Below are 24,915 nucleotides of genomic sequence, written 5' to 3'. Positions count from 1 at the left end.
AAAAAATGTTGTCTGAAAATTCCACCCAGCTCTAGTCATTATGCAAGTTTCCCTCATAGAGCATTACCAAGTCACTTCTGTGGTGCTCAGAGGTCAAAGGCATTATAGCTTCACTGCCTATCCCTCCTTGTCTCTTACAGTGTGTACTCGATACATTCACAAATCCTATTGGGAAATGGTCTGCGTTAACAGCTATTTGCTGATTCATGACATTTCCATATTTTCTGAAAAGCAAGAAATATCGATGAACTTAGTAAACTCAAACTCTAAAGTGCTTAAATGTTTCCAGCAGTCCAGTCTTTGTAGCTCTGATTGACTCCCTGGCTGAACTGGCCACCGCCTGCTGAATTATGTCTATCTGCAGTTCGATGATAAAGTTCTCTTTTAATTCCCCATTGAATAGAAATATTTAGGGCAATGCCACAGCTGTGTTTACTCTCACACTCCACCACAGTTACGTAAATACTGCATGTGGAACTATTTCTGATAAAGCCCATACCAACCCAAAGGAATTATATGTTAGCTCTAGATGGCTGCCAAGATGTGCGGTCTCTCTCCAGATTGGCAATGCATATGAATGATATCACATTTTCTCAGAGATCATTTGGCAAACCTTATAATAAAAGAGTAATTTTCTCTCTCTTGCAGAGTTCCAGTGAGCCAAGGAATATCTCCCAGTGTTCCTTTTCCTACTTACAAAACATGGGTTCGACATAAAACCCCAAACCTCTAAATGCTGCAACCTTGCATTAAGAAGAACATTCACTCCCACCTGAATTCCAGAGCTTTTATTTTATAGAGGGGTAGATATCTAAGACAAATACCCAGTATACTATATTAATCACATTTTTGATAAGATCTCAGTGGAAAAGAGTGTTTGTCTTGTAAGAACCACCTTTTGTCAAATCACTTGAGGATTTTCCCCTCCCACATCAGCTTAGGGTCAAATTTTGCACAGATTTACATGCTGTACACTCTCTCATGGACCAGATTCAGGAGTCTGTTACTCAAATTAAAGGGATTGATAACTTCATTGCAATTAACAATGAGTGGAATCAACAGACTTCCTGAAGTCAGCAAACTACTCTGGATTTACACCACTGCAACTGAGAACAGAATTACTGCCACTGATTCCAGATTTCTGTGGGGTATACAGTCAGCACAGCATTTGATCATTAGGGCCAACTTCTTTTCTCAGTTACCCTTGTTCAGCCTGCTTGGATCAGTGGGAATATTTTGGTGCATTTCTCCAGTGTAAAGAAGGCCAGAGTGTCCCAAGATGTCAGTCCCGATCCCATTCCTACAACATATGATGTTTCCCTCTGACTTCCCAGGTGGCTCCATTGGCAACAAGTGCTGTTAGGGTTGTGCCAGTTCAATTCCAACTCCAGTATCAGGGGATTTAACTAGGAATAAGTTGTTGAAATTAAGAAATGGAAAATTTAGGTTTCATTTCAGGGGAAAAGTCCCAAAAGTCCAACCTATTAGACAATGGAATAATTTCCTAGGGAAGGTCGTGGAAGCCTCATTACCTGACATAATTAAATGTGGACCAGAACAATGTTATAGGGTGAGACAATCTAGGCCTTTTCCATCTGAAAACTCTGTGGTTCCATGACTGTCAGAAGAATGCCAACTGTGCTCAGTATTTAAGTTTCTTGCTGACTTGCAACTAATGCTAGTTAAGTTGAGGATTTGTATGATGTAAGATACCTGTTAATTGAGAACTGGACCGAGATGCCCAGCAAGGGTAGAATTTGACCCTGCAATAAAAACGTATTTTTTTACGTTTTTCACTGACTGATCTACAAATCCAAACTAACCATTTTCTTTATCTAGAGCGGGTAATGAATGACATCAATTTTAAAAAAAATATATCTACAGACATTAAGCAATTTATTTCCCTTATGCACAAAACTCTTTCCTTCCTTTCTCATGTTCCCATATTTTTCTTTCATGCTCTAGTCGTAGTAGTGCTGAATGCAGAGACAGTGATATCCAGTCCAATCCTCATTACTATGGGTAACTGGTTTAAGTACTGAACAATTGAACCAAACCGTTTCAGGTACTGGTGAGGTCAGTTATTTGAAAACCCAAGGGACAGCGGAATTAATTTGTCACAGTGAGTTTAGTGTCACATCACAGAACAAAATCAGAGATACTGCAGGATCTTGCCTGCACTCTGGTCCGAAGCACCTTTAAAGCTTCCTGATCTACAAAGCCAGTTCACGTTGCCTTCCATATGTGTTTGGGGTGAGAACCTAGAGCACAGCTCCTTGAAGCAACTAGCTGTCAATGGAGGGGGGAAATATATGTGTTTTGATGAACAAATACTTTAAAAATCTCTCACAGAAGTTAGAGCGATCCTAAAACCATTGTCAAGTTCACAGAATATAGTGTCTGCTGTTTGTGGTGAATCTCCACTAAGTGAAGTGTGACTGTAACTACTGTACAGTACAGAACACAATCACTTTATTCGAGGAAAATTGTAGAGACATGGGACAGAATCTCATGCCAGAGCACGCATATAACTTCCACTGGCTTCATGGGAGTTAGATGAATTCTGTGGTGGGAAAACAGGGCCCCAATTAAGATAAATCAGGCAGAAATGTCACAAGACACTGGGGTGAAGAGCAGGACTCCAGATCCATCCATAAAACAGCTGAGGAAAGCAGAAGAATGAGGATACAGTCTCCAAGAAGACCGTCTTATTAGTCAAATGCCTGCCATAAAGAGATTATTATAAAAGCACACTCCAATTCTTTTAGTTTTACACTCTTTTAAGATGAAAGGACAAGTGCCTTCACAAAGAGATCACTAATGGGTTGTGCAAAAAGGTTAAATAAGCAAGAAGAAGAAAGGAACATCTGAAAGAAAAATCACAAAATTCCCTAGGGTTCAATTCCTGGCAGCACGGTCCAGTGGAAAGAGCCGTAGCCTGGGAGTCCGCTCTGCCACTGACATGCTGTGACTCGTGGCAAGTAATTTCACTTTTCTGTGCCCCAGTTCCAACATCTGTAAAATGGGGCTAATGATATTGTCACATCACGCCCATATTCTTCACAGAAATATGCTTATAATATGAATAGGCATAACTAAGATATGTTTTATGCAAGATGGGTCATGTGAAGTATCATTGAAAAGGTTATGATTTACTGAATATGATTATTTCATTTGTACGCATGTATCATTTCTGTACCTGAAATTAGAAATATTGACTATGTAACAATTACAGATATATGTGTGTACTTGGGGGAACGCCAGCCAGACATCAGGCAACCAGCCTCAATGGGGCTTCTAAGAGGACAATAGAACCTTGAACATACTAATCTCCCACCTTCCTGAGAAGCTTCCTGGGATGCTGCTTTGACACTGCAAGGTCATGTGTTGATGTCACCTGGTACAGAGTATCACCTTGGACATTGCTGGTAATTTTCCACTGCAAACAAAGCATTCCCGCCTTATGAAAATCTTATTTAAGGCTGGGAAGGGAGTCAATCAAGGCTCTTCTCCATTGCCTCCCCGCCCAAGAAGGAAGACTGCTGAAAGCACCTGAAGAGACAAAGGAACTAAGCTGGGGAAAGGCAAGGGATGAGTCCAGGATGAGACAGGGGTCTAGCCTGTGAAGAGAAATAACTGGAACTCTAAGCTGCAGAAACTCTGTAACCTGCCTAAAACAACATTTAGGGTGAGAAATTATTATTTGTAACCTGTTTCTTTAGTGAATCAAGCTAGGGTTGCATGTTTTGTTTTACTGTCTCAGTAATTCACTTTGTTCTGTTTGCTATCCCTTATAATAACTTAAAATTTAACTTTTGTAATTAATAAACTTATTTCTTGTTTATTCCAAAACCCAGCTTGTGCAATTCATATCTGGGGGGACAAAAAGCTGTGCATCTCTCTCTCCACATTGATGGAGGGGCGATTTTTATGAGCTTGCATTGTACAGATCTCTCTATACAGTGCAATATAATATTATTTTGGGGTTTAGGTGTAAAGGAGGTGTGCATGTGAGTGCTGGGTAAATCCCCTAGCTGAGTCCTCCCACAGAAAGCTAATCTCAGACTCTGTGTGATTCTGCAGCTGCGTATGTCCCTACCTGCATGTGTGCTTGAAAAGGGCTTAAGAGCCTATCACAGCAGCATCAGAGTAAGGGCAACCCTGGTTGGTGGGACAGGCGGGCTCAGTGGGACCCCAGCACATCTCGTGGTACCCCAAAACGGGGGGTCCAATCCATCACAGATATTTATCCTCCTTTGTAAATACACTATAAGAACAGGGAACTGCAGCCAATGGGAGCTTCGGGGGAGGTATCCACAGGCAAGGGCAGCGCGCTCACCCCTCTGCCCCCCACCCCTAGGGGTCACAGGGACTTGGTGCCGGCCGCTTCCCAGAGCGGCACGGGGCCCGCAGTGCCACAGGTGTGGCAATCCCATTGGCCGGATCCAAAGCCTTGAGTTTGCCCACCCCGATCTAGTGCCATAGAAACGTGCAATGCTTTACAGAGACTCAGAGGGGCAGTTCATTGTCCTGTACCTGTACTTATTTACATCAGTACAAAATGAGTGTAAAGTGGATGCAAACTGCTACAAAATCAGAACATTAGCATTTTGCATTGGTGCAGATCAGTGGTTCTCAAGCAGGGGTCTGGGGCCCTCTGGGGGGCCCTCAAGCAGGTTTCAGGGGGTCTGCCAAAATAAACCAGAGAGCAGGGCCAGCGTTAGACTCTCTGGGGCCCAGAGCAGAAAGCTGAAGCCCGAGCCTGCCTCCTGGGGCTCAAGCCAAAGCCTGAGCAATTTAACTGTGCAGGGCCCCCTCTTGTGTGGGACCGTCGGCAATTGCCCTGCTTGCTACCCCCTAACACTGGCCCCGGTTTTTAATCTACTGGATATGCAGAAAAACAGTTGTTGTGGCACAGGTGGGCTGTGGAGTTTTTCTAGCACGCTGAGTGGAGAGGGGGCTCAGAACGAAAAAGGTTGAGAACCCCTGGTGTAAATGACTACACAATTGGCAAGGCAATAGCAAACCAAGCCCACAGTCAGCAGACTCAGCACCCTGAAGCTCTTATACTACACCAGTGGGTCTCAAACTTTTTTACTGGCAACCCCTTTCACACAGCAAGCTTCTGAGTGTGACCCCCCAAATAAATTAAACATACCTTTTAACATATTTAACACCATCATAAATGCTGGAGGCAAGTGGCGTTTGGGGTGGAGGTCGACAGCTCGCAACCCCCCATGTAATAACCTAGCAATGCCCTGAGGGGTCCTGACCTCCAGTTTGAGAACCCCTGCACTACACAGTCCAGAAAGGCTCCCATTGTCTTCAGTGAGCAGTGGATTGGGCTAGATGTTAGTTACAGGACTGGATTTAAGGATTAGGGGTCCAGTGGGCAAATTAATTGTTGGAAGCAGAGTGCTCAGGTTAACTGGGCTGCAGGGTGGGGGGAAGAAGAGCAGTGTGGTGCTGGAAATCAGAAACAGCAAAGGTTGAGGTTGGAGAGGCAACACAGAGGGACTCTAGTGAGCTTGGAGCAGCTAGTGTAATTGATCTTCCTTCCATTCGACAGCATCTTGTGTGTGTGAAGAACAAACATTGTTTTCGGTAGCTTTGCATCAGACTTCCTATATAAAGACACACACTAAAAATACAATCCACTTACTCTGTCTCATTTGTCTGTATTTTTCTTTTCCTTCGCTCCACTCTTCCTTTTGGCTGTATCTTTCCTTCCTTTTCGGCGTTTTCCCTTTAGACCATCTTTTAGAGTCAAATTACTACAGTTCAGATCCCCTAACTTTCTTTCACACTTTCCATCCCCCTCTCCCTGGCTTGGATTGTCACCCTTCCTCCTTAGATTTCAGTTATTCTCCCCATTCCTGTTCTTAACCCCCCTCTCTCCTTCCACTGTGTTCTCTCCATGTCTTCTTCCTACATTTTTGTTACCTTTCCCCATCTCCACACCCAATTTCTCTCTTCCCATTCCCCAATTCACTCCTCTACCCAGTGCCTCTAGCACTAGTCTTACCACTAGAGATGGTTGAAAAATGGGAACCCTCCCCCAATAGAAAACTTACTTTTAATCAAAAAGCCTATATCTTAATGTTTTGGGTCAGAAGCCAAAACCTTTTGAGGATGGGGTTTTTTGTTGTTGGTTTGGGTTTTTTTGGACAAAAAGTCAAAATTTTCCATGGAGACCAAACACTTTTCACAAAAAGGTTTCCATTCATCAAAAACCCAGTATTAACAAGCAGGGAGAACTGGAGGTCCTGGTAAAGTCAGGGAATTATGACGTGATTGGAACAACAGACTTGGTGGGATAACTCGCATGACTGGAGTACTGTCATGGATGGGTATAAACTGTTCAGGAAGGACAGGGAGGCCAGAAAAGGTGGGGGAGTTGCACTGTATGTAAGGGAGCAGTATGACTGCTCAGAGCTCAAGTATGAAACTGCAGAAAAACCTGAGAGTCTCTGGATTAAGTTTAGAAGAGTGAGCAACAAGGGTGATGTCGTGGTGGGAGTCTGCTATAGACCACCGGACCAGGGGGATGAGGTGGACGAGGCTTTCTTCTGGCATCTCGCAGAAGCTACTAGATCACATGCCCTGGTTCTCATGGGTGACTTCAATCATCCTGATATCTGCTGGGAGAGCAATACAGCGGTGCACAGACAATCCAGGAAGTTTTTGGAAACTGTAGGGGACAATTTCCTGGTGCAAGTGCTGGAGGAAGCACCTAGGGGTGGAGCTCTTCTTGACCTGCTGCTCACAAACCGGGAAGAATTAGTAGGGGAAGCAAAAGTGGATGGGAACCTGGGAGGCAGGGACCATGAGATGGTTGAGTTCAGGATCCTGACACAAGGAAGAAAGGAGAGCAGCAGAATACGGACCCTGGACTTCAGAAAAGCAGACTTTGACTCCCTCAGGGAACTGATGGGCAAGATCCCCTGGGAGAATAACATGAAGGGGAAAGGAGTTCAGGAGAGCTGGCTGTATTTTAAAGAATCCTTATTGAGGTTACAGGGACAAACCATCCCGATGTGTAGAAAGAATAGTAAATATGGCAGGTGACCAGCTTGGCTTAACAGTGAAATCCTTGCTGATCTTAAACACAAAAAAGAGGCTTACAAGAAGTGGAAGACTGGACAAATGACCAGGGATGAGTATATAAATATTGCTCGGGCATGTAAGAATGAAATCAGGAAGGCTAAATCACACCTGGAGTTGCAGCTAGCGAGGGATGTTAAGAGTAACAAGAAGGGTTTCTTCAGGTATGTTGGCAATAAGAAGAAAGCCAAGGAAAGTGTGGGCCCCTTACTGAATGAGGGAGGCAACCTAGTGACAGAAGATGTGGAAAAAGCTAATGTACTCAATGCTTGTTTTGCCTCTGTCTTCACGAACAAGGTCAGCTCCCAGACTACTGCACTGGGCAGCACAGCATGGGGAGGAGGTAGCCAGCCCTCTGTGAAGGAAGAAGTGGTTCGGGACTATTTAGAAAAAGTGGATGTGCACAAGTCCATGGGGCCAGATGCGTTGCATCCAGAAGTGCTAAAGGAATTGGCGGATATGATTGCAGAGCCATTGGCCATTATTTTTGAAAAATCATGGCAATCGGGGGAAGTCCCGGATGACTGGAAAAAGGCTAATGTAGTGACCATCTTTAAAAAAGGGAAGGAGGAGGATCCTGGGAACTACAGGCCAGTCAGCCTCACCTCAGTCCCTGGAAAAATCATGGAGCATGTCCTCAAGGACTCAATTCTGAAGCACTTAGAGGAGAGGAAAGTGATCAGGAACAGTCAGCATGGATTCATCAAGGGAAAGTCATGCCTGACTAATCTAATTGCCTTCTATGATGAGATAACTGGTTCTGTGGATGAAGGGAAAGCAGTGGACATGTTATTCCTCGACTTTAGCAAAGCTTTTGACACGGTCTCCCACAGTATTCTTGTCAGCAAGTTAAAGAAGTATGGGCTGGATGGATGCACTACAAGGTGGGTAGAAAGGTGGCTAGATTGTCGGACTCAACGAGTAGTGATCAATGGCTCCATGTCTAGTTGGCAGCCGGTATCTAGCGGAGTGCCCCAAGGGTCGCTCCTGGGGCCAGTTTTGTTCACTATCTTCATTAATGATCTGGAGGACGGTATGGATTGCACCCTCAGCAAGTTTGTGGATGACACTAAACTGGGAGGAGTGGTAGATACACTGGAGGGTAGGGATAGGATACAGAGGGACCTAGACAAATTGGAGGATTGGGCCAAAAGAAATCTGATGAGGTTCAGCAAGGATAAGTGCAGAGTACTGCACTTAGGACGGAAGAATCCAATGCACCGCTACAGACTAGGGACCGAATGGCTAGGCAGCAGTTCTGCAGAGAAGGACCTAGGGGTGACAGTGGACGAGAAGCTGGATATGAGTCAACAGTGTGCCCTTGTTGTCAAGAAGGACAATGGCTTTTTGGGGTGTATAAGTAGGGGCACTGCCAGCAGATCGAGGGACGTGATCGTTCCCCTCTATTCGACATTGGTGAGGCCCCATCTGGAGTACTGTGTCCAGTTTTGGGCCCCACACTACAAGAAGGATGGGGAGAAACTGGAGAGAGTCCAGCGAAGGGCAACAAAAATTATTAGGGGTCTGGAACACATGACTTATGAGGAGAGGCTGAGGGAACTGGGATTGTTTAGTCTATGGAAGAGAAGAATGAGGGGGGATTTAATAGCTGCTTTTAACTACCTGAAAGTTAAAAAGAGGATGGATCTAGACTATTCTCAGTGATAGCAGATGACAGGACAAGGAGTAATGGTCTCAAGTTGCAGTAGGGGAGATTTAGGTTGGATATTAGGAAAAACTTTTTCACTAGGAGGGTGGTGAAACACTGGAATGCGTTACCTAGGGAGGTGGTGGAATCTCCTTCCTTAGAAGTTTTTAAGGTCAGGCTTGACAAAGCCCTGGCTGGGATGATTTAGTTGGGATTGGTCCTGCTCTGGGCAGGGCGTTGGACTAGATGGCCTCCAGAGGTCCCTTCCAACTCTGTTATTCTATGATTCTAACTGTAAAACAATTTTGGCAGAAAATTGTCAACAAATCCTAGAGTCTGCTGTCTCAGCATCATAGCCCACTGCCACAGACATTCAGCCCTGCTCACACCCAAAATCACAATTTATTCCACCCACCTCTCACGTACGCCCACAGACACACTTGCAGTTTTGTCCTTTTCTCCCTCTCAAATGAGAGGGAAGTATGGGAGAATATGGCTCTCTTTCCCTTCAAGATGAGGAAGGAGTAAGGGGAGGTAGAATTGCATGGGTTTATAATAATACTAATTTGCCTCAAGTCACGTTAGATTCCATTAAACGTACAACCAGCACAGCACCCTTTGGCAGTCTGTGTGAGCTGTATTCCTCAATCAGGATCATTTCTCTTTCTCAAGGTCCTACTTCACACAAAATGTTAAACCATTACAAAGAAAATACTGTGGATAATAAATAACAGCATTATAGTATGATGATTAAATAATACTGGAGGTTAGAGCTGCGGGCAAGCTGGTGCCGTTATTTTAATATGACCTTGCGTCACTTTCATTCAGGACCCAACAGTGCACGTTTTGGAAACTTCTTTCCTTTACAGAGAGAAGTGCATCACTTGCTGTGTCTGATAGCTTAGGAGAGTGTCCTCACTTCACAGCTGGCCTCTCCCTTGGATCTGCAATGGCCTCTCTCACCCTACATCTTCTCTTAACGCCCCCTCTAACTGTTCTGGGGCGTGGCCCTCCACCAAGCCACATAAAAGCATAAACCCCTTCTGTGGTAGTCCAAATAAGAGTCCAAGCAAATTTTCAAACTAACAGCCCTCCTGCCCCTTAAGCTTCACTGTAGTTTCCTTGTCAGCTCTACCTCAGGGCTTCCTCTGCAGGAGCCTAGCCCACTCCTATAGAGTGCTCTCTCTATTGGTTATGTCTATTAAATCCTATCCCAAGAGTTCTGTCTACCAGAGAGACCTGTCTCCTCTATTATCTCTCCCCATCTGAGTTTCTCAATCTACTTACAAGGCCTATCTCCACCTCCTCTGGCTAGGAGGCAATAATAATTGGAGTTCATCCCCCTGCCTTGCAGGTAGTGGGGTTAAGCCCCATCATAAACAGATTATGCCTTTCCATTGTGCTTGGTGGTCTCCAAATCCCCAGAGAATTGTTTCTCAAAGCACAGGTTGAACAGGCCTAACATGGTGAGTTTAATATAGCAAGACATTTCAAAATTAAGGCTAAAACTGCAGTCTGACCTTGTTCTTAACTTATCTACATTTGTGTGCAAGTACCATAAAGCCTCCTAATAGTGGGTTATCTTTCATAACACATTGTACATGTTAGCCTAGCACAACTGGGTGATTTATGGATGATGGGATGGCAGACTGGTGTTTCAACTGTAATGTTGTCAATTTCACTCTTTTATAGATTTAAATTAGACCCTTTTAAGTTGTTTTATTTTAATGTAGGGTGAGTTGGGTATATCCCCCTCCTAGTTAGTTATCTGGTTAGATTAATATTAAACCCAATCCACCAGAAAAGCAGTAACCAAGATTCCAAATGTAAATCAGGAGTTTGACTCTAATAGGTTTGGTAACTTCTTCAAAGGACTTCTCAATATTCAAATAGCAAAACATGTCTGTGCCAATAATCTTACTTATATTATAATTAAGTTCTTGAGGCCTTTCATTCCAGGATATCCAAGTGTTTTAACAACCACTAGTTAAGGCTCACAACAGCCCTTTGAGGTAGGTAAGGTATCCCCAGAGACAACTTGGCCAAGGTCAGATACCAGCTTTGTGACAGAACCAGGAACAAGACCCAGGTCTCCTGATTTCCAGGCTTCTACATTCATTCTTAGACCATACTAACAACATAAAAGCACACACAAGTCACAAGCTAACAGCAACAAAAGTATGAAGAGAAGGTGAATAAAGCAGACTGTTAATATTTACTATTTGAATTACCACAGCACCAAGGAGCCCTGGGAATGGACCAGGACACCTTTGTGCTAGGTGTTGTTCAAACACAGAACAAAAATATGGTCCCTGCCCTAAAGAGCTTATAATCCAAGTATAAGACAAGAGACCACAGGTGGGGAGTACATGGAAACAATGAGGCCGGGTCTATCTTAATAATTAGATCAACCTAGCTACGTTGTTCAGGGCTGTGAAAAGTTTTGTGCGCTGAGCTCTGTTATTAAGCTGATCAAACCCTCGGTGTAGATGGAGCTAGGTCTATGGAAGAACTGTCCTACATACTGCCTCTTAGAGAGATGGATTGACTACATAGCTGGAAAAACCCCTTCTACACTGTAGTGCCATGGCTGTAGTGTTGACATGCCCTGAGACAATATTAGTCCACATGATAGGCAGAGGTCTCAAGTTGTTTGTGTGCATCATGGCAAAGGAGATATTTGGGGAGGGGTTTGAAAGAGGATAATGAAGTAGCTTTTCAGATATTCATAGGAAACTCCTTGTAAGCATGATGGGAGTAAGCAAGAAGGTGCTTGTTTGAAAATTTAACAAGTGGACAATGGAAGCCAGTACTGGAGGTAGGAGTCAGCAGCTTGATAGCAACTGACAGTTGATAGGTAGAGTGGAGATAGGCTATGAAGAACCTTGAGAGAGAAAACAACTCGCTTATGTTTGATGTGATAGAGAAGGGGGAGGTAATGGAGAGGTTCAGTGAGAAACGTGACACATTCAAAGCGATGGGCTAGGAAAATAATATTTGCAGCAGCATTCTGAACAGACATGATCAGGGCAAGACTGCACTTGTGACGGGCAAAAAAAGAGATGTTGCTATAATCAATATACGAGATGAGGAGAGCCTGGATAAAAGTTTTAGCTATGTGGATGGATAGGGAAGGCCATTATCTCAGAGATATTATCCAGAAAGAACTGGCAAGATTTAGACATAACTTGGATGTTTCTCAAGGAGCTGGCAGTTTCTCAAGGAGAAAACATTAACAGCACAATAGCAAACTTTTCCGATGCAAAGGAGGAACAGTAAGAGGCCAGGTTTCAGAGTAGCAGCCGTGTTAGTCTGTATTTGCAAAAAGAAAAGGAGTACTTGTGGCATCTTAGAGACTAACCAATTTATTTGAGCATAAGCTTTCGTGAGCTACAGCTCACTTCATCAGATGTATTCAGTGGAAAATGAGTAAGAGGCCAGTATGGCTCCATTGGGAGCTCTTTAATGAGCTGAAAATGAAAAAGGAATCCTACAAAAAGTGAAAGCATGGTGTTGGGGGCGATATAGGTGGTTGTTGTCTGCCCCAGCAGTACTTCCTACTGGTGGTACTCTGGGCTGTGTCACCCAGCAGAGGAGTGGGAGTGCGGCACAGCAGTGGGAGTCCCGGCCCCTCCCTGCTCCACCAGAGTCTAGCCCAGGGCCCACTGAAACAATTATTTGAAATGTTCAGCCTCGGGGCCACTTCCTACCCTGGCTTCTGTTCCTTTGTTGTAAATTCTGGTTCACCTTTCAGTCCTTTGCAGTCGTGTCTCGACGTCATCAACCTCAATGATTTAAAGAGCTGGGGCTGGTTGGCAGCAAGGCCTGGTCCCCGCCACAGGGGGCCTCTGTGGCTTTTCAGCAGGAACCTGCAACACACAACTGCCCCGTCCACCCTGACTGAGCTAAGCTGCTCCCTTCTGAGCTCAGCCTTCACTGTGAGCATACCTAGCAGGGGCGGTGAAGTGGGGTTTTCTGGGCTCAGAGTTGCTCCTCAACCCTTTCCTCACCACTGTGGAATTTGTACTCCCCATCACATATGGACAAATTGCTGAGGAGGAGAACAAAAGACTAGCACAAACATGTAGGAACAAAATCAGAAAAAGCAAGGCACAAAATAAGTTACACCTAGGAAGGGACACAAAAGGTTTTATGAAGAGGATCTTTAACTACATTACAAGCAAGAGAAAGCTGAAGGAAAGTGTAGGGCCTCTATTTAGAGGGAAAGAAGAGCTAATAACTGATGATATCAAGAAAGCTGAGGTGTTTAATTTCTATTTTGCTTCAAACTTTGCTAAAAAGGTTACTGGTGATCAGATACACAACACAATTAATATTAACAACAAAAAGGAAGGAACACAAGCCAAAATAGGGAAAGAATAGGTTAAAAATATTTAGATCATTTAGACATATTTAAGTCAGTGGAGCCTAATGAAATTCATCTTATGGTACTTAAGGAACTACATGGAGCAATCTTGGAACTGTTAGCAATTATCTTTGAGAACTCCTGGAGGATGGGTGAGGACCCAGAAAACTGAAAAAGGGCAAATATAGTTCCTATCTTTAAAAAGGGGAACAAAGAGGACCTAGGGAATTATAGAGCAGTGAGCCTAACTTCAATACCTGGAAAGATTCTGGAACAAATTATTAAACAATCAATTTGTAAGCACCTGAAGGATAATAGGGTTATAAGAAATAGCCAGCATGAATTTGTCAAAAACAAATCTTGCCAACCCAACTGAATTTCCTTCTTTGACAAGGTTATTGTCCTAATGGACAGGGGGAAGCAGAAGACGTGATATATCTTGATTTTAGTAAAGCTTTTGACACAGACCTACATGACAGTCTGATAAGCAAACTGGGGAAATGTGGACTAAATTACATTACTTTAAAGGTGGGTGCACAACTAGATGGAAGACTGCACCCAAAGAGTAGTTATCAGTGGTTCACTGTCACACTGAGAGGATATATCTGGTGGGGTCCCATGGGGTCAGTCCTGGGTCCAAAACTATTCAATATTTTCATTAATGACTTGGATAATGGAGTGGAGAATATGCTTATAAAATCTGCTGATGACACTAAGCTGGGAGGGGTTGTAAGCACTTTGGAGGAGAGGATCAGACTTCAAAACAACCTTGACAAATTGGAGAATTGGTCTTCATTCAACAAGATGAAATTCAATAAACGTAAATGCAAAGTACTACTCTTAGCAAGGAAAAATCAAACACACAACTACAATATGGGGAGTAACTAGCTAGGTGGTAGTACTGGTAAAAAGGATGTGGGATTATAGTGAATCACAATTTGAGTATGAGTCAACAACGTGATGCAGTTTCAAAAAAGGCTAATATCGTTCTGGGGTTTATTAACAGGAGTGTCACTTGTAAGACATAGGAGGTAACTGTCCCACTGTACTTGGCAGTGGTGAGACCTCAGCGTGGGTACTGGGTCCCATTCTGGGTGCCAAATTTTTTAAAACATGTGGGCGAACTGGAAAGAGTCCAGAGGAGAGCAACAAAAATGATAAAAGGTTTAGAAAAGCTGACCTATGAGGAAAGATTTAAAAAATTGGGTGTGTTTAGTCTTGAGAAAAGAAGTATGACTGGAGACCAGATAACAGTCTTCAAATATGGTAAGGGCTGTCATAAAGAGGACGGTGATCAATTGTTCTCCATGTCCACTGAAGGTAGAACAAGTAGTAATGGGCTTCACCTGAAGCAAGAGAGATTTAAGTTGGATATTAGGAAAAAAATTTCTAGCTATAAGGGAGTTAAGATCTGGAATAGATTTCCAAGGGAGATTGTGGAATCCCTGTCATTGGAAGTTTTTAAAAACGGGTTAGACAAACACCTGTCAGAGATGATCTGGGAGGTTTACTTGGCCCTGCTCAGCAAAGGGGGCTGGATTTGATGACTTCTTGAGGTTCCTTCCAGCCCTACATTTTTATGACTATGTGTCAGGACTTAAAAGAGAGGCCCAAATTGAAGATGATGCCCAGATTATGGGCCTGAATGAAAGGCAGAAAGGTGGCACTATCCACCGTGACTGAGAAAGTAGGCGGGGGGAAGGGTTTGGTGGGCAGGGAGAAGTTTAAGAGCTCTGTTTTAACCATGTTGAGCTGATGGCTAGACATCTACAAGTTGTGTCAGAGAGAGAGAGAGAGAGAGAGAGAGAGAGAGAGAGAGAGGCTATTTTAAATTGAACAGGAGTAGTCTGGAGTAGAGAAGTTGATCTGTGAGTCATCAGCACATAAAAGGTAGTTGAATTTGTGGTTGCAGATGAGATTACTCAGAGATATGATTTAGAGCAGGGGTCTCAAACTCAAATGACCACGAGGGCCACATGAGGTCTAGTACATTGGCCCAAGGGCCACACCACTGACCACCCCCACCTGCTTCCCCAGCCCCGCCCCCACTCCACCCCTTCTGTGAGGCCCCGCCCCTGCCCCCCCTCTTCCCACCCCTTCCCTGCTCCCATTCCAACCCCTCCCCTGAAAGGGAAACTCACCCATGTCACCCCTGCCCCCCAAATTTGAAAGAACAAGACATCCACCCACCTTCACACCAACACAAGAAGCAGGAATGAAACATGAACCAGCCTTTCCCCTGTTCTAAAGACTAGCAGCATGGATATGGCCCTGCAAAGCTTCAGGGGCCAAGAAAGCCACGTTTGAATCCCTCACCAAAAATCTTAAATTCTCATAAGCTAGAGCAACTAGTGAAACTGAGAATCCAGGACAGATGTTAGGTGCCAAGCTACGTGCTCTCCTCTCTTGTGGGTTTTATTAAAGGTACAGAACTCCCACTGTGAAAACACATATTTATAAAATGACTAGACAACACTTACAATGAAAGCTGACCTAATAAAACAGTTCATTGTTTTCTAAAACAGCTTTATTCAATATCGTATTACTGTGCCCTGCCCTCTGGTAAAACATGATCAAATTTTTATTCTGTCCTCATCCCTACACTGCTTATTTATTTCACTCACCCATTCTGCCTGGTCATTACGACTGTAAGCTCTCTGGGGCATGGGCTATGGAATTTACCAGAGAATAAACTTTCTAAAGCAATTTTTAAACTTACTGACAGAATTCTACATTAGGGTTCTAATTCTCTATACAATCACTAAGATGGTTTAAAAATTCTAGAACAAAAATTGTATTCTATATTATATTCAATAGGTATTTTCAGGAATTTCTATAGGACCCTACTGGCTTTACTATTATCTGCCTAAATACTGCCACTCTGTGCAGGTTGCCTAGCTAGCTATATGTCACTCAGGTGCTTGGCTGGATGGTTTTTGCTCACATACGCAAGGTTTAACTGATCACCATATGTGGGGTTGGGAAGAACTTTTCCCCAGGATCAGATTGGCAGTGACCATGGGGGTTTTCCACCTTCCTCTGCAGCATGTAGCATGGGTCACTTGTCAGGATCACCTGGGTATATCTCACTTAATCAATTCCCTGCCATTGCAGGGGCCCCGGCATTGGTGCACCTCGGTCCCTGCTATTCTCTACTGTGTCACATAATAGTAATTCTTTGGTCTAATTTTGGTTGTTGGGGGCTGGGGGCATGTGCTGGAAGATGATGGTGGCCTGTGATATAAAGGCGATGCTCTGGTAGCCCCATCTAGGCTTAAACTCTATGACTCTATGTCATTGTGAAATTGTCCTTAACTCCCTTTCCCATCAAAGGGCCCAGTGTTACAAATACTATGCTCATGAGTAACTTTATCCTTGAGAGCCAACCCACTGAATTTACTCTTTAGGATCACATTGCTTAGTCCAGCTGAACTGCTGCCAATGGGTAAAGTTACTCATGTGCACCAGTGTTTGAAGGATTAGGTCGAACACATTTTGTTTAGTTGGATAAATGGCAAGTGGGGGGTTTGAGTCAATGCAAAATGGCAGAAACCTGAATTCATTCAGCTTGGCCTCATCAGTCATTTTATCCAGCATGTGTCATGTCTTTTGCATACTGACCCCATAAATGTTTTTGCATCAGGTGCAAAAGAAGCTTTAAAAGCAGAAGGAAAACAAATCTCATCTAAGGAAAATCAGAAATTAACGAGAAGGTTGTTGTGCTACAGAAACATTTACTGCTTAGCGATATTAATAATTTTTCCCAGTCTTGAGTTACTGGGTTGGGCGCGGGAACTTTTCCTTTGAGACAGACATTAATCTCTAGTACTGCTATTGTATATGACACTTGTCAATAAAAGTGAAGGCAAACAACAGACTGCAGTAGTAATTACCTCAACCTAGTTTATTCCACCCTAAAATATAACAACACAGGCTCCTGTGTCTGGACCAGCATGAGTTAGATAAATAGTGCTAAAATGTTCTTTATGTTTCTTCCTTTCACCATGTTTGTGTTTCTTAAAAATACTGTCCTACTCCCTCAGACCTAGGATTGATTTGTATTGCATAGGACATTTTTTTCCTTGTGCTGATGTCTTTCAAGTAGCAATGAAAATCATATACCATCCTACTAACACTAAACTAATGTACAGAAATATGAGGAGAGAGAGGGATAGGCCTGGGTAACAATGCCCTGGGTCTGGTCTTTTGCAGGGGCTGAACCCAAGACCTGTGGATCTAAAAGCACGCAGTTTTACTGCTGAGCTAACAGGAACAGGTTTAAAGGCAGTCACAGACTCATGAACCTCTTTACATGGTCCAGTCTCTAGAAGGAGAACAATACCCCGTACAGCCCAAATTAGGAAACCAGACCTTGAATCTCCTCCGTGTCTGGAGAAATCTGGTTCTAGAAATCAAACTTCTTGACTCAAGCCCATCTCCAATTTTTTTAAAAAATGGTATTTCTTTCTCAGTCTCTTTCAACACAGGGGAACAACTGTGCTAAGTAAAACCAATTCAGGAGAAATCATGCTGTAATCTAGCCCCTCTAGCTAATCTACAAAATGGTTCTGCTGCACAGCTGTGACTATGTTGTATGCAGACCTCTTCACAACCATGTTTGGGCTTAGCCATATTTGAAAGTGATTTCAAATACAGTTTCAAGTCCTAGTATGGATAGGGCCTTAGTGCGGGCTTTGGCAGCCAGCTGATTCTGCTATTATAAACATTACAATAAAGTTACATCATCAGTTATCCATGATGTGCTAGGGAACAGTGTTATAAAAACCGTAGTGCACTGAACATGCCGTAACATAGTGTGGTCTTGCCTGTGTTTAAGAATGTTTTGGAATCAAGCGACTGTCCTGATCTAAGTTACAAAGGGTACATCTTCTAACCTGCATGATGATGTCATTCCACTACGGAAGACTTCCGTTCTGATATTCAGATATCTAAAAAAAGAAATTATGCTTATGTGACCCATAATATTCTGCAATTTCACTGCTCTTGTAGAGTAGCAAAGAGACCGTTTGGTTGTATGGAAAAATCCAGCATAGGGTAGTGTGAAATTTTGCATGCTGGCCTACAGTAAAAATCAGAAGTCACTCTTTCCACAGGAAACAAAAGCAACCAGAACAAAAAGCCAAACTAATGAGTGACATGGCTCTCCCACGCATTATTTCTTAGTAACACCAAGAACTGCACACGTCGCTACTATATTTTGTCATGGATAAAACTTGCATACTATTTACAAAGTATCGTGTACAACATGATGTTGGTCCCGCCAATGTTTTTTAAGCAAATTTTAGGGTCAGGATTGTGATAGAGGCCCAGAATTGCAACATAGCGAAAGAAGATTAGGCCTCACCTGGAGTATTGTGTCAAGTTATGGGTGACATATTTCAGGAAAGATGTGGACAAACTGGAGATAGTCCAGAGAAGAGCAACAAAAAATGGATAAAGGTCTAGAAACATGACCTATGAAGGAAGATTGAAAAATCTGGGTTTGTTTAGTTTGGAAAAGAGAAGACTGAGAGGGGACAGGATAACAGTTTTCAAGTACGTAAAAGGTTGTTACAAGGAGGAGGGAGAAAAATTGTTCTACTTAACCTCCGAGGATTGGACAAAAAGCAATGGGTTTAAATTGCAACAAGGGAGGTTTAGGTTGGACATTAGGAAAAACCTCTTAACTGTCAGGGTGGTTAAGCACTGGAATAAATTGCCTAGGGAGGCTGTGGAATCTTCATCACTGGAGTTTTTTAAGAGCAGGTTAGACAAACACCTGTCAGGAATGGTCTAGATAATATAGTCCTGCCATGAGTGCAGGGAACAGACTAGATGACCTCTCGAGGTCCCTTCCAGTCCTATGATTCTAAGAAGAAGGAGAAAACTCAAAGCATCTAAAACTAACATACAACAAATATTGTTATTCTCATAGTGGCCCATACAATGGAAATGGAGCGGTTTTTTGGTTGTTGTTTTTTTTCCCCATCAGGTAGCCCGTGATTGGGAGAACTGCAGGCTGGAAAGCTAGTGATGCAGCTGCCAATCTCTTATTTAAAAAACAACAACAACAAAAAACAGCATTCTAGAGTGATGGTCCAAACCACTACACACTGTAGCAATGACAGCTTGCAATAGTGATTTGGGTTGTTACTGCAGAAAACTGGACTACTCTTTTATAAGGGTTGACTACCACTAACCTTGCCAATAGCCCTTTGATGAGTTGGGGACCAGGAAAGGAAGCAAACCATAACAGCAATATGCACAAAAAAGGAAGAAAGAAAAAAAACCCTAAAAGAACGACAGAACTAGAAGTGGACAGGAGAGGTAGAGAAAATGAAAAGAAAATAGCCAAAATATTGGAAGGGAGCATGCATCCTTCAAACTATCATGAGGGATGGGAGTGTCTCCAGCAAAAAACAAAAGAATGGGGAATCATTGCCTTCCACAAACCCCACCTCCTCATTCCACATGAAAAGCTAACTCTGAAAATGTAACTTTCAGTCCCTCCGATGCGTAAGTGCTGAGAATCAAAAGAGTTCCCAGCAGCTTCTTTAAAAGCTTGTGTGCTAGAAAAGAACAAAAAGCCCATTGTTTGGATGGAAGAATCAGTCTCTATTTCCACCCCCTCACTGACTCTGTTGGTTCTTTTTGTTAGCAGCTGTTAAAATAGACGATAATGGAGCATGCTGGTGTGATGCAGCTGTTCCACATGTTATAAATAAGGGCCAGTAAGCTTATCTTATTTTTAGCATCGTGAAAAAATTTAAAAAGCCACAGAAAATCCCCATTTATTTTCTCAAATGTAACCTCTCTCACTCTCCCCTTCAATAGTCAGAGTTGCATTTAATGGACAAGACAATTAGGCTACTCAAAAAAAAAAAAAAAGCAACTTTGTTCCTTCTTGTCTGATCTTATTTATCTGATGCTGCTATTAGTGAGTGGGGATTGAAGAAAATCATACAACTGTGCGAACAGCAAAGTGTTAATTTGTGTATTTCTTATGAAAAATATTTGATTGTGCCACCAGAGCCTTTTTCCAGTACATTCCCCAAGGCTGATGAATGTGTATTTACCACAGCAATCTCATAGGTGTTATAAAATGCTTTGTTGTGAAGTGTTTGCAAAACACTTTGAGATTCTCACATGGAAGGAGCTTTGTAAAAGCCAAGGGCCAGATTATTATCTCAGTTCAATAGAGTTATAATCCAGAAGTATTCAGAGTAGCAGCCGTGTTAGTCTGTATCCGCAAAAAGAAAAGGAGGACTTATAGCACTTTAGAGACTAACGTAACAAAGAATCTGATTCTCAGTGTTATCAGCCACAATACTCAAGCTGTATAGTTAACAGCTCTAAGATGAATAATAGAATAGTATGTTTGAATGCATAAAATTAGGCCAAGACAAAGCCATAGCTTACCTGTTTTCAGGATCTGACACCGCCATGTTGCGTGTCACATAGCACATTTTGAGTGGAATTGTTTTTCTGTCTCTGTGGATGGTGAGAGAAAGCTGCGACAGTGGGTCAGAGGATACACCTCCCAACCGTGGAGATTCAGGTGGAGGTGTTTCCCACCCAATTTCTGAAACTGGAGAACCTTTCTTCACATACGGGGTTGCTTCTCGCATGTACTTCACTATAAAAAAAAAAAACAACAAATAACACTCAATAGATGCTTAGCTCCAATGTGAATTCTAACAATTATGATTATTTATTGTTTCTATTGGGCCAGCGTCATTGTGCTAGATGCTTTACAACCCCATAGGAAAATATGGATCCCACCCTGAATAATTTACAATCTACTTCAAAATGACACAATAAGTTGGTCTGGGGCTGGGAGAAGGAGAACAGAGGTAACAGTGAGAAGACTAGGTAGATTCACAGAGGGACCATTATGATCATATAATCAGATCTGCATAACACCAGTCATAGAACCTCACCCCATAATTTCCATATCAAGCCCATAACTTTTTTTGCACTATAGCATCTCTTTTTAAAAAATAATCCAGCCTTGATTTAAAGGCATCCAGTCTGTCTTGACTTAACGACTTCAATCCCCTAGACCCCTAGGTAAATTGTTGCTATGGTTAACTACCCTCACTATTGAAAATTTGCACCTTATTTCTGGTATGAATGTGCAGTGTGGTTGTAGCCATGTCAGTCCCAGGATTTTAGAGAGACAAGGTGGGTGAAGTAGACCCAAAGAGGAGCTCTGTGTAAACTTGAAAGCTTGTGTCTCTCACCAACAGCAGTCCGTTCAATAAAAGACACTACCTCACCCACCTAGTCTGAATTTGTCTAGTTTCAGTTTCCAATCACGAGATCTCATCACACCCTTTTTCACATTAGATAAGAGAGCTGTCTACCAGGCCTCTCTTCCCAATGTAGGTACTTGTAGACCACGATCAAGTCACCTTTTCACCTTTGTGATGATTTGGAGAGATGTCTGTATAACCTATGAATTCTGGGTGATACAGTGCTATGAAATAGCATCATGAAATTCCTGTCTTTTTGAATGTGAAATTCCACCCTGGTTGGCATGGGCTGTACCACATCCTCCGAGGACAGACAATGGGGTGGCACTCAGAATTCAGTTGCAAACACCTTGGAACAATGAGTGAGCGAGAGCCTAGGAAAATCAGACCTGTGGCTATGTCTACACTACCATTTATGTTGATATAACTTAGGTCAGTCAGGGTTGTGAATAAGCCACCTCCCTGAGCAACATAAGTTATATTGACCTAAGCACCGGTGTGGACAGTGCTACGTCGGCAGGAGAACAATGCAGCTGCGCCACTGTAAGCTCTCTAGTGTAGCCATAGCCATGGTTTACACTACAAATGATTTTACGAATAATGAACGACATAAGTTACACCGACCTAAGTGCTCGTGTAAATAGCGCTCTCTCTCCTGCTGACACAGCTACTGCCTCTCACGGAGGCAGGAGTTATTAAGCCAACGGGAGAACTCTCTCTCAGCGGCTTTGAGAGTCTTCACCAGAAGTGCTCCAGCAGCGTAGCTGCATCGGTGCAGCTGAGCCGCTGTAGTGTAAACATAAGCTATGTCTTTACTACCACTTTTGTCGGTATAACTTCGGTTGTTCAGGGGTGTGAAAAAAACATTTTCCAAGTGTAGACGTGGCCCAAGTATTTTTTTTTAAAATGGATTATTTTCAAGCTAGAGATTTTCAAACTACCTATTGAAAATAAGTTCCAGTAGGTTACTAAACTGTGTGCTGGTGATGTACCAGCACTTGGCAGCCAAAAGAAACTTTGGGACCAATAATGCAGCTACTGCATGCGTGCAATTCCCACGCTCTTCAACGGGAGCGATGTGCATAGGGAAGCAATAGGAATGGGCCCTCTAAAATTAAGAAACGAAGAGAGGGGAAAAAACTGAAGTTGGAGTCAGACCTTTGGATCGAAATCTAAACATGAAGCAGAAACACTGAAATGTGCATTTAATTCCCAAGACACTGGGAACTAAAGCAAAGACTGTTCCCTTCCCCGTGCCAAGTGAGTTTCCATGCAATGTAATGGTGACATCATGACAAGCTGCTGCACTATTTCAGAAGCCTCTGTGAAAAGACTGAGTGGAAATGTATTACCAGGAGAAGGGGGTAGAAAAACAATATGCTTTCCAGGGATCCAAGTATCAAACACAATGCATTCTCTCTCACCCTCCCCACTCTCACTCACTTGCTCATTTTCACCAGGCTAGGGCAGGAGGTTGGGGTGCGAGGAGGTGAGGGCTCTGAGGTGGGGCCAGAGATGATGGGTTTGGGTGCAGGAGAGGGCTCCAGGCTGGGGCAGAGGGGGTACAGGAGGGGGTTAGGGCTCTGGGCTGGGAGTGCAGGCTTCGGGGTGGGGCCAGAAATGAGCGATTCAGGGTGCGGGAGGGGGATCTGGGCTGGGGCACGGGGTTGGGGTGTGTGTGTGGGGGTGACGATTCTGGCTGGAGCGAGCAGGCTTTGAGGCAGGGCTGAGGTTTGGGGTGCAGGAGGGGGCTCCAGGCTGGGGCCAATGAGTTCAGAGTGCAAGAGGGGGCTAAGGGCTGAGGCAGGGGGTTGGGGAACGAAAGGCAGTTTGGGGTACAGGCTCCAGGTGGCGCTTACCTCAGGAAGCAGCGACATCTCCCTCCGGCTCCTACGTGGAGGCACGACCATGTGGCTCTTTGCACTGCCCGCATCTGCAGGCGCTGCCCCCTCAGCTCCCATTGGCCATGAATCCTGGCCAATGAGAGTTCTGAGCTGGCACTGGGAGTGGGGGCAGCGCGCAGAGCCACTGTGGCCATCCCTCCACCTAGGAACCAGAGGGAGATGCCGGCAGGTTCCTGGGAGCCGTGCGGAGCTGGAGAGGGAGCCTGCCTGCAACACCAACCAGACTTTTTACAGCCCAGTCAGTGGTGCTGACTAGAGCCACCAGGGTCCCTTTTTGACCAGGTGTTCCGATGAAAAACTGGACACCTGTCAACCCTAATTAAAAGAGAAGCAGCTACAGAAAGCACTGAGTTTTGGTTTTTGGGGTTTTTTTTTCCAACTCTAAGGTCTATAATGAACCAAAACTACATGATAAAAAGGAATAGGAAAAGCCATTGAATAGTACACAAGATCAGCTGTAATCCTGAAGTATTAAAATCTCATTCATTTTATAGTTTTTCTTTAAAATGAGTGTGTATTCATAATACAAAATTTAATCTGCAGGGACTGAAAAAAACTACTGATTACATAACTATGTAATGGCGGTAATGGTGTATTGGTAGACTAATTGCAGTATAAAACGGTCTAAACTCATCCACTTGGTACTACAACCCAGCTCCAGAGAGCCTTGTAGTCTGTACTAATTAGTAATCATGCCCTTTTGCTGCATTGCAAAATAACAACTGTGGTCAAGCAATTAAAATTCCAATCTGCAGAACCAACCCCTCCCCTCTCCTTCTGTGCATCCTTCCCCTCCCCCCGCAAAAAGAAAGGTAGAAATGGCAGTCAAATGAATTAATCCACTGACATAAGTTCAAATACGTTTTTGTTGTTGTTTATAATTTGGAAGGCAGGCAATGAAGCTTCCAAAAAAAGCACTTAATTAATGCACAATTCTGCCAAGTCCCAGGTCCCCACAATTAAGTTTTTGTAACTTTCCACAGATGACAAAACAAAGCATGCCTCTTATATCTTATGAGGGAAATACTACAGGCAAATCTTGTCAAGTCTTCTACCAGACACAATAGTGTCTTGCTTTTAAGCAAATTGTTTTGCTTAAAAACCAAAAGAAAAGCCTTCAGTAAATCTTCATTACCACGGAGGCATGGTCAGGAAGTGGAGGTTCTCAATATGAAACTGAAAGGAACAGCGTACCCTTATCAGCTCAAAGAGAAAGGATCAAGACTTTACCTTGCAGGGAAAGACAGAGGCAGTGGTGAGCTGGAGCCAGTTCACATCGGTTTGCTAGAACCAGCTGTTAAATTTAGAAGCCCTTTTAGAATTGGTTGTTCCACGAGGGACAACAGGTTCTAAAAGGGCTTCTAAATTTAACCGGCCAAATTTATTGACCAGCCTTAGGCACTGACTGCATGGGTGCCCAAAGGGAAAATATGGTGGGTGCACAGCACCCACCGGCAGCTCCCCGCCCCACCCCTGGCCCCAGCTCACCTCCGCCTCCTCCCCTGAACGCGCCGCCCCGCTCTGCTTCTCCCGCCCCTGCAGGCTTCCGCAAATCAGCTGTTCGCGCGGGAAGCTGGGGCAGGCTGAGAAGCAGGCGGCAGCTTCGCACTCAGGCCCAGGGAGGCAGAGGTGAGCTGG

General features: G+C 43.7%; 1 protein-coding gene across 1 annotated transcript in view; it reads right to left on the bottom strand.

Annotated features, from left to right (window-relative positions):
• Positions 1-24,915, bottom strand: part of SNTB1 (syntrophin beta 1) — a 176,586-nt gene that overhangs the window by 80,054 nt on the left and 71,617 nt on the right. The window contains exon 2 of the mRNA XM_073330230.1: positions 20,538-20,754. Coding sequence (XP_073186331.1) covers positions 20,538-20,754 — 217 coding nt within the window. The remainder of the gene's footprint in view (positions 1-20,537; positions 20,755-24,915) is intronic.

This window comes from Lepidochelys kempii, chromosome 2, assembly GCF_965140265.1.
Source record: "Lepidochelys kempii isolate rLepKem1 chromosome 2, rLepKem1.hap2, whole genome shotgun sequence".
Taxonomy (NCBI): Eukaryota; Metazoa; Chordata; order Testudines; family Cheloniidae; genus Lepidochelys; species Lepidochelys kempii.
The sequence above is the reverse complement of the archived record's forward strand: the minus strand, read 5'-3'. Positions and strand labels throughout refer to the sequence as shown.